We start from the raw sequence: 10,885 nt of genomic DNA, 5'->3' as shown, positions 1-10,885 counted from the left end.
GCGTTGACATTCATTGGATTCTTTTTGTCAACTCCCCCATTTCTAAGTTTACTCTGTCATACACACTCTTGTTTTTAGAACAGTTGCAGTTATTATGCCCTGGACACTCAGAACAAATAATGTTTTATGCTGGATGAGTGGAACTAAAGATGAAACGTTAGGTAGCCTTGAGCCAGTTGCTGTATGCAGACAACTCACCCATCAGTGAAAGCTTCCTTTGTGTAGCAAAAGAGCTGACGTCAAATGGACTCCATAAAGACATAAATTCATCGTTTGGGTAGAACAACACAACATGAGGAGAATGATCTCTCCTTCTGGCCCCTAATATGCATAACTAATTAGCCTGTTCTCCACGCCAGTGCCTTATAAGTTCAACTGGCCACGGCTTTTCTCTTGATTGTACATGTAAGCTCTGCAGTCCATAAGGAGTCCAGCTCATAGAAGACCTCATAAAGGGAATATCTGCTGAACACTTAATGCTCTGAGAAAATAGACACATCTCTCTGACAGAATGCTGGAAATGCTTGAGTACAGTCATTACCAGGTGAGCCTTCATGGCTGTGTGTTTGGCACAGTTATTTATTGCAGTTTGGGCAGTGCATATGTTTGAGTTCTGGAGTTATGAATTGAAAATCAGGCTCCCTGATTTGTTTGATGAAGGAGTGTGACGTTTTATAGACCAGTGGATTTTAGAGTACACAGAAGGCAATGAAAATGTTTTACCCTTGATGAAAAGATATTTTTGGATGCTTAACGTTACAGAGAAGTGCAGAAAAATGGACCCGGTTTCCATTTGAACATAACCCTACATGTGGATATGATCTTTGAGAAAACAGCAAAATTCTTACATTTGTCTCATTTGGAACTTCACTGAGATGTAAAATGGTGGTTGTGTTTTCTGTCCAGGTTCAAAGCCATCTTGAGAGCCCGTCCAAGTACCACCTCCAGCAGTCTCAGCGGCAGCAGGTGAAGCAGTACCTCAGCTCCACTCTGGGTGCCAAGCTTGGAGGGCCGAACGGCAGCGGCCCAGCTTGCGCCAGCCAGACCCCGGAGCACGGGATGCCCCCGGGCCCAGGCACCAGCGCTCCCAACAGCCCCATGGCCCTCCTGACCTTAAACTCCAACTGCGAGAAGGAGGTAAGGACAGACACAGAGATGCTATACCTCTGATTTCATGAAATCTATCTGATGACTTAACTGTGAGAAGGAAGTAAGGACAGACACACAGATGCTATACCTCTGATTTCATGAAATCTATCTGATGGTTTAATTGTGAGAAGGAGGTAGGTTAGACACAGAGATAGAATAGTGCTAGGCTACTGCCATGACATATTTTTGATGATTTAATGACATTAAACTTAAACTGAGGAGGTAGGGTAGACACACAGATACCATACCACTAACGTCATGAAATGATTCTGGTATCATGTAGAGAGTTGTCGAGACTGACTATAGGTCCACATTTGAGTTTATGTGTTTGCGGTGTTTCCTGTGTTATCACATTTGTTTTGGTCTGGTTAGCAGCCTTCCCTGATGAAAAGCAAGTTGATGGAAACAGTTACTTTGTTAAAATAATTATGAATTACTGCATTTTTGGTTTTGCCAATTGGTGCCAATTAAGATCAAATCACAATTCTTCCACAACCCCCATAATTGCAGTATTCTACTGTCATTGCAAAATGTCAATGTTGTGTGATTCATGTTGATCTCATGCTATGCTATTGTCTTACCAAGGAATTGATTACAAGTTTGGTAAACATAAGTAACTTACAGCCTCTATAATTGGTAAATTATTGAGCAAATGATTTGGTAGATCATGTCATTAAATGTCAATACTACCTTACAAAAATACAGTGTGTGTCAATTGGTTGACCATACTGCATGCAATTTTCAAGTCAATGTATCAGTATTAGTTTTTGTTGACAAATGTGAAAACATTAATAGACAAACAATAATGCAACTCCACAATTAGATGCCTCAGTAGGCTATACATGGATATATACTACTGTAATGTTAGAATAAGAAGTTATAATACATACTTCCTGATACTCACTATAGCCTAAATAACTGAACAAACAGGGTTCTTTGCGAGCAATTGCTGGGTAGTTCATTAACCCAGATGGCTCAGCACACCCACTCAAATGAACATCAAAGATGTTCAGACATGCTTTTCAGACAGAAAGCAAATGTTTTCTCCATGATTGGGCAACATTATGGCAAAGTTATTTCTTCACTTTTTTATTCACTCCCCATATCTGAATACGGTCAGATCAGACTGACATTTAAGCTGATGTTTGCTACAGGGCAGAGTGATATTGAGCACAAATTTAACAGGCAGAGTGACACTGAACACATCCTTGAACACAAAACACTGATCAATGTGATGTTTATAGAAACCCTCTGATCTAACTTTATCAGAAATCCGCTGATATAACTTTACCAGATCTCTTAACTCTTCTATAGGGTTAATTAGGGCATTTATTTACATTTGTCTGAATATAGAAAATAAACGGAGTGTCTATTTACTCCCCTGGTACGAATAGCCTTGGCCACACAGCTGAGCTATACACACCCTGTGACATAACAACAAAAAGACGTTGCTCACGTGCACAAAAAACATGGTGGACATTTGTTTTTTCGTCAGCAGAAAGTGAAGAATTCTGAAAGGTTTCGGCACTAATATCTGTTAAGTTTTAGATTGAAAAGTTGTGTTTTATTTTCATAATCTTGGTTCAGTGAACACATATAACCGTCAGTTTGTTAGTTAACAGAAATTTCATGAATATAACGTTCAGGCCTATAAACTTTAAGTTTACCAGCAAACACCAACTGCTTGAGGAAGAAGTTAGTGCAGTGGTTACAGACATGGGTTGGTATGTGGGAGACCAGGGTTCCAATCCTATGTGATGCATTTTGGCAGAGTGAGTGTGCATGTGTATCATCGTCTCTGAAGGCGCGCAATTTGAACAAGAAATCGGTTCTCTAGCGGAAGTTTTGATTGCAACAATTAGCTAGTTCTAGCCTGGTCCTTACCACCTGTGACTATGTTTCTCTTCGTCATACAGTCTGAAACAAAGTAATAATAATCTGTCTCCGTAATGGGCGGATGCTTATTTTGAGGTTTAAAATCATTGGAGTTCCCTTAACCAATGCAGGCTACCTGACCGCCAGGGCAGTCTCTTCGTAGTGGATCTATCTCTAACTTAGCCTCTAACTGTGGCGCTAGCCACAGACCGAGAGTTGTATACCAAAAGCGTCACGTCGCCGAGATTATATCAGCTCTTGTCACACAGCAGTTTTCCCTCTTATCTCTTCTCGCCGCTTATCAGACGATTGTTGTTCTACGCAGCCCGGTGACTTCGTCGGAGCTTACTTCGTTCTCCACGGGCTGTTCAGACTACACTCTCGGATAAGTTGGATTGTACTGACGACCTACTTGTTATTTAACCTGGAGCTTGCTCAGTTAAACTAACAGTTGTTCGGCATAAAACAACGCACCTTGAGCAACGCTCGGTGACTGGCAAACTTTACAGTCCACAAGCACGGTAGCCTCGCCTGGAGCCCAGCTCGGCCACAGGCTAGCCTCTGTCAAACACAAACACGGAGCGGTTTACTCGTAACCGGCTAGCTCACGTCAAGACACATCGCTTCGCCTTGAGCCCCGCTCGGTAGGGTAGCTAGTAGCTAACATTCCATTCCTTAAAGCAACACCAAAGAGTTTTTTGCACCTTAAAATAATGTTTCCAAAATCATTTCAGTGGTTCATCAACTTGTAACAGGGTGAACGACACTTCTGCATTCGCTTCGCGGCCCTCTATCGGCTATAACCGCACTATGTAAGTTTGCCAGATCGGGTAGCGGATCTGTAGTTTGATGGAATGAGACATAAGAAACTACAAATTTGACTTGCATCTGAAGTCGCAATACATTGTACTTTAATAAAATCATTCAACATATCCTACCTTTTCTGTGGACATTGTTATTTGCAAAGCCAGTGCTGGATAAACAAATAGTGCGTTTGACAGAGGAAAAGTTCTTTGGTGTTGCTTTAAGTAGGCCTATCGCCGCATTGATTTTGTTAAGGTAATTTGAGAGTAGAGGGGAGAATAACGAGCAGCAAACGTTTATTTGAAAACACGATAAGTAGTGATGCATGTAGTACACTTGTGCGTTTAGGTTTAGCTATCACCATCTGATAAATCAAACTTTTCCCAAAGCCAGTTGGAAGGAGAGTTATACGTCGATGCCATTTATAAAATTGACAAGACAAGCCTGCTCCTGCCCTCGAGAGTTGCGACAACTTCGCGGATAGCTTCTAGCGTCTCTTCCTCCGTCGCCTTGTTGCTGTGCTGTTGAACTACAAGCTTCGCTGGACTACAAGCAACTCGGCAGGCAAGTTCCGCGTTATCACTCAACTGTTCGCTGATTGGCGCGGTCGTACGCGAACCGCATACTGTGGGTTGGGCCAGACTACATGCGAGGCTGAAATCAAATTTTGGCCGGAAGTACGTAGGATGGTAACACCAGGCTAAGCTAGTTCATGCACCAGGGTGTAAATAGCATACAGTACTATATACACCAGGGTACGAATAGCATCCACTTCTAACTATAAATTGATGCAAACAGCATACCTTATTCAGAGTGTCTATTACACAACTGAGCTATTCACACCCTGTTACGTAACAACAACAAAAAACATGTTGCTTTTTTTTTATTATTATTACATTGTGTGATCAATATGCCAGAATAAATGCACAAGAGTGCAAATAGCATACTCTGATATTTGTACCAGACAGGGTATTAATAGAACACATTGCTGTGTGCACTGGGGTACAAATAGCATACATTGATATTTGTACCAGACGGGGTATTTATAGAACACATTGCTGTGTGCACCGGGGTACGAATAGCATACATTGATATTTGTACCAGACTGGGTACTAATAGGACACCGGGGTACGAATAGAATTCACTTCCAATTGCACCAGGGTACGAATAGCATACACTGCTAATTGTACCAGGGGAGCAAATAGCCTAACCCTAAAATAAATTGCAAATACATTTCCCAAACCTGTATATTTACTAACTCCCCAACAGTGCAAAAGTTGTGTAGACACTAACAGCTGAAGCCTAGTATAAGTATAAGTATAGGTATAAGTATAAGTACAAGTATAAGTATATATACTCTTTTGATCCCGTGAAGGAAATTTGGTCTCTGCATTTATCCTAATCTGTGAATTAGTGAAACACACACAGCACACAGTGTACACACAGCGAGGTGAAGCACACTAACACGGAGCAGTGAGCTGCCTGCTACAGCGGCGCTCGGGGAGCAGTGAGGGATAAGGTGCCTTGCTCAAGGGCACTTCAGCCGTGGATGTGGGCATGGGAGAGCAGTGCTCCACCACTTCCCCCGCCCACACTGAGTAGTCTTGGGCATTGCCTTAGGGGTGCATAAATGGCTTCAACCACATACTATATAATGTGACCTTATTTTAGTGGTCGGCGCCCAAAAAATGGTCGAATTTCAACATTGTGCTGCATTAATTGCCTTGACAGATGGACGATGTAATTGAAGACATTATTAGCCTGGAGTCAAGCTATAATGATGACATCCTTGGCCTTATGGATGCCGGTCTTCAGATGACCAACACGGTATCCTCGCTTGACCTTTCCTTTACCAGAGAACACACATTTTAATTTATTAAGTATTATTTATTTTTTTCATTCATTTGAGGCCTGACGCGAGATGGCTTGTCTTTCGCCAGATTCCGGTGTCTGCTAATCTCCTGGACATGTATAACAACCATGCCATTTCTCCACCCGGTGTGGCCATCAGTAACTCCTGCCCGGCCAGTCTACCAAACGTCAAAAGGGAATTCTCTGGTAAGTCCATCTCCCCACCTCTTTAAGCCTCTGAAGACCGCTGCTTTAGCATCTGAGAACAGACCAGCCTATGGGGTTGTTGAATGAATGGGCTACTTTTCTCCTCACTGCTGAAAGCAGATTTTCTCGGAAAGCCATTAAAGAGCAAACTTGACACATTTAAGGATACATTCGCAGCCTGCACAATCCAAATAAAGAGATTAAGACAAGCAGTGCTTTGGGCTTTGATGTACAGTGACCCTATAGGGTAAGTCTGTTGTACTGTAGATGCCTGAACAGTCTCGCACACAGTCAGATCCCATTACCCATTGCAAATGTAATGTATAGGATAAATGTATCATAAGGATACATCTTTAGTCTTCTATGCATTTATGTCCATATCCATATTGTGTACAATTTAATATGCACAATATAGGTCACATATGAATTATAATGAAATATAATATTGTACCAAATAGTGGCGCCTGCTGCGGGAATGATGCACATTCTGGACAAACCTGGATCCTGTGGCAAGTTTGAAAGCTTTCAAAGGCAAGAAGGTTTTCCAGTAGGTATGTCACCATCTCCATAAATTATGAATTCTAAGATATGTACACATACTCAAACGTACAGACACATAACTAGCATTACGCCTCACACCGAACTGGGCTTTAACCCAGCAGATTTATACAGTAATACAGCACCTCAGATTGGGAGGCGCGTTGCTAGCCAGTAGGACCCTTAAAGTGGAGGTTTGTTCACGGCACAGCTCCTGCACCCCGTGGCTACTGTACACACACACACACACACACACACACACACACACACACTCATAACAAAGTTAGAAATTCTCTCTCACACACAAACTCATAAACAAGAGTACTCTTGTTTAGTCTAGTATACAAGGAATACTGAAATCATATGGTCTTTAAAAGGATAGGGATCAGGATCTGGCATATTTCAATTGCACATCATATGAACCTTTTAATGTACAAACCATAATGTGTCCCAAAATGTTCAAACAGAAGTTAAATTGTGTGGCTTGGCATTCAACTTCATGAGATGAAGGTTTCACATGATTTTTTTATTGGCCTTGTGCCTCACAAAATGGCTAAACAATTGACTATTCTTCAAGATTTGTGTGACTGTCTCCATGTGTTGAGAACACATAACAACCTCTAAATCACAACTATCACAATCACTAACTTGGGATTTTGCATTAATGCTTCTAATTTTGCTTAGTCAGTGACTCTATGTTGTCTTACTTATTTCAGAAGCTGAGGTCAGGGCTCTTGCCAAGGAGAGACAAAAGAAGGATAACCACAATTTAAGTATGTCTGACAGCCACACCAGTCAATAATAAGCATGCAATGCTTATAAACAGTTATGGAAAACATTCATTGTTTTTTCTCTTTAGTTGAACGAAGGAGAAGGTTCAACATCAATGATCGCATCAAAGAACTGGGAACTTTAATCCCCAAGTCAAATGATCCGTAAGTACCGGTAATAAACAATTATCAAAGAGAAAAATCCATAGATCTGTATTCATATGGAATGAAATTGCATGACAATTCTGTGTACAATCTACAAAAAAGGAAAAAAAAAAAACATTTCCTACAGATCCAGACTGTAGCTGTAAATTAGGTTAACTCTAGTACAGTGCATCAAATGGCAACATTTATGTTTAAAAATGTACATGGTCCCTAACAAACAAAATTAATAAAATGGTTCTATAAACGATTTTCTCTATCTTAATGATAACTTCCTAGTTTGCTTTCCTCCGTGTTGGTCCTGACACAGAGATCATTGTTTTTTAACTGCTGCTGACAGTGACATGAGATGGAACAAAGGCACCATTTTGAAGGCTTCTGTGGACTACATCCGGAAGCTTCAGCGTGAGCAGCAGCGTGCCAAGGAGCTGGAGACCAGGCAAAAGAGGCTGGAGCATGCCAATCGACACCTGATGCTGCGCATCCAGGTGCACACACTTCTGCTTTGGAGTTTGTCAATGTGGCTGTTTGTGTGGGTTCTGCTCTTCCCATTCGAAAATTAACGAAACCTTAACTGTGTATTATGTGTGTGTGCGTGTGTGCTCTCCACATTCAGAAAGCTACAAACTCTAAGCGTCTGAGAGTGAGATTAAGATTAACTGTACATTGTGTGTGTGTGTGTGTGTGTGTGTGTGTGTGTGTGTGTGTGTGTGTGTGTGCGCTCGCCCCCATAAAGGAGCTGGAGATGCAGGCTCGGGCCCACGGTCTGGCCGTGGTGGCCTCCTCCACCCTCTGCTCCTCTGAGCTGGTGGCGCGGGCCATCAAACAGGAGCCCGGCCTGGACGACTGCGCCGCGGCCAACCTCTACGCCACTCAGCCGCACTCCTCCCCTGACCTGTCCCGGCCCACCACCCTGGACCTGAACAACGGCACCATCAGCTACAGCGACAGCCACTGCGACGTGGACGACGACTCTGAGGCCTATGGCAGTCCACCCAGGGTCTCGGGCAAGCTGGAGGACATTTTCATGGACAACGGCCTGTCGTCAGTGACCTCTAGCGATCCCCTGCTCTCCTCCATCTCCCCCGGGGCGTCCAACAGCAGTGGCAGTCGCCGTAGCAGCACCAGTATGGAGGAAAATGAGAACGGGCACGTGTGTTAGCGGGGGTGAACCCCCCCCCCCCCCCTCTCTCTTGAGGTGATGAGGCTAATCTCCGAGCTGAGGTGTGTTTAAAAATCGCAAACAAAAGCAAATTTTTGCAACATGGACATTTGCAAACAGTTTTTCATGTTTTCAGTTTGCTGCAAACATTCGTTTGTAAACACTCGCAAATGGCCTAAGGAGGTAGTCCTTTAAGAACATACATGGACATTGCGTGAAAGGTTAGAGTTGAAATTTAGAATGTTTACACAGAAACTAAAATTTAACTGTTCCAAGAAAACATACTGTATGTTCACCACAAACGCTTGTCTCTGTTCAAAGAATTTCAACTCACCCCTAAGGTCAGCACTCATATTTCAGCAGAGAGAGGCGCCATACGACAATACCAGTTTACTGATGATAAGACATGCACTGGAAGGCTCTCATTCTTAAAATAGATTTTTATATTTTTGTTATTTTGGTAAATGATATGTCAAAGGTTGCATTGAAAAAGTATATTTCATTGGGACCATGAAGTTGTTAGTTTTTCATAGAGTTTATATTGTATGTTACCAATATAGAAATGATTTGTGCGTAAACGTTCAGGAAAGGATATGTGCCAATACATGCTTGCTACATGTTTACAGTGTAGTTGTATTGAAATACGAGTGCATTTTACAACTTGCGGGTAATGCTTTGTGCAATTAACTACTGATTTGATTACATACGGTATATTGCTCTTATTGATTAATATGTTTCAAACCCTTCCAATGCTCTGGAAGGATGACAACATAACTGTATTCTTTTTATTTAGCTGTAACCATGTAGATATGATCTGTTTTTTTTTTTATGTAAAGACTGTATGAAGGATATCTCCTCTGGTGATTTTGGCAATCAAGCATACATCATGCTATTATAGTAAAATGTGTAAAGACCAGACTGTCTGCAGACCCTCTTTTTTATGACTGCCCTCATAAAATGTTTAATTAAACACTTTACAACTTTCTAAACAAAGTCCATGCGGCTGGATTGTTACACAAACTGTTAATTAAGCAAAACCCTAGTGGCCCATGTTTATTCTCCGATAAATGTTATCAAATGAAGATTAGCCTTGTGCAGATATCTCACAGTTTTGATAATTTATTTGGAAATATAGGCTAAATCCCAAGAATTGGAAAACTGGTTAACTGAAGCAGTATCTTAACAGGATAGCCATTTAAGCTTAGATGCACTGACTTGTATCGATTGTCTTTGCAGTCAGTCCTGTAATAATGTTCTAGGAGATGTGCAAGGTGTTACTGCAGGGGCGTAGCCATGCAGGATTATTTTATAGGGGGGGCCAGCTGGGTCCAGACTTTTTATTGGGGTGGCACAATTTGAAAACTACTCAAAAAGTTTTGAAGATTAGGATAGCCTATTTTAATAATGGCAATCAATTTTGAAAGCCAACACTGATACACAGGTCAGTTTGTTGTCCACTCCAACACATTTTCCATAAATAGGCCAATGCTATAAATAAGTACATTATGATAATGCACCTTACTTAATCATTCTTATTCAAATTATGTTAACTTAAAGAACAATAATAAATACTACAAATATTGTATGCAGATATTTAATCTTATACTGATGGCCAAACTATATTTCTTTCTGATATCTTTCTGAATTAAGACATTAACCCTTAGAACCCTAGACTTCAGCAGAGTCTAGGCTACCCAGATTCCATGTATTAATACTTGCATTGATTTTGATAATAATAATGAAATAATAAAAATACAAAAAGTGTATTATAAAAATTCTTATATTTTGACGTGTACCTCAGCTGGCACGTGTGTGTGTAGGGCAGACTGTCCTGAATCTGGCAATATCATTGCCATGGTGGAGGGATTCTCTGGGGCTGAGCAAATGTGAAAAATATGTGGCGCATGCCTTACGGAAATAAATGCCATTTTTTTTATTTAGCCCTATGAGCCCTACTCTATTTTTGGCCATTCTCACTAACTTTAGTTATAAGCATTTATCCTGGTCATTGTAAGTGCCATTTACACATGCTATATTTTTCAGAACAGTCTAGGCTACCCAGATCTGCCACCAATTCATATTAATACTTGCACTGATTTTATTTTGATTTTTAAATAATACAAAGACAAAAAGCGTATTATACCATTCTTATTTTGAAATGTATCTCTGTCAGCTGGACATGACTTTCATGTATGTATGGCAGACTGTCCTGAATCTGGCAATATAAGAACCATGGTGGAGGGGGGCTTTGGGGCTGAGCAATTTACAGACACGTGGTGTGCGCCTTACAGAAATAAATGCCATTTTTTGAATTTAGTAATGAAAAATGACCTTTCTGCGCTCTGTGACACGAACTGATCTGACCTGA

General features: G+C 41.2%; 1 protein-coding gene across 2 annotated transcripts; it reads left to right on the top strand.

The window, feature by feature from the left end:
• Positions 1-473: 473 nt before the first annotated feature.
• On the top strand, positions 474-8,871 carry mitfa (melanocyte inducing transcription factor a). Of its 2 annotated transcripts, XM_042089395.1 has the most exons (9): positions 474-544; positions 907-1,137; positions 5,560-5,655; positions 5,769-5,886; positions 6,345-6,437; positions 7,140-7,196; positions 7,283-7,358; positions 7,696-7,843; positions 8,092-8,871. In XM_042089395.1, exons 1-9 carry the CDS (start codon positions 512-514, stop codon positions 8,515-8,517), a joined length of 1,278 nt encoding a protein of 425 aa, XP_041945329.1. In that variant the 5' UTR covers positions 474-511; the 3' UTR covers positions 8,518-8,871. The 2 variants fall into 2 exon arrangements, with proteins under 2 accessions (XP_041945329.1, XP_041945330.1); XM_042089396.1 differs by lacking the exon at positions 6,345-6,437.
• Positions 8,872-10,885: the final 2,014 nt, after the last annotated feature.

This window comes from Alosa sapidissima, chromosome 4 (assembly GCF_018492685.1).
Source record: "Alosa sapidissima isolate fAloSap1 chromosome 4, fAloSap1.pri, whole genome shotgun sequence".
NCBI lineage: Eukaryota > Metazoa > Chordata > Actinopteri > Clupeiformes > Clupeidae > Alosa > Alosa sapidissima.
The sequence above is the reverse complement of the archived record's forward strand: the minus strand, read 5'-3'. Positions and strand labels throughout refer to the sequence as shown.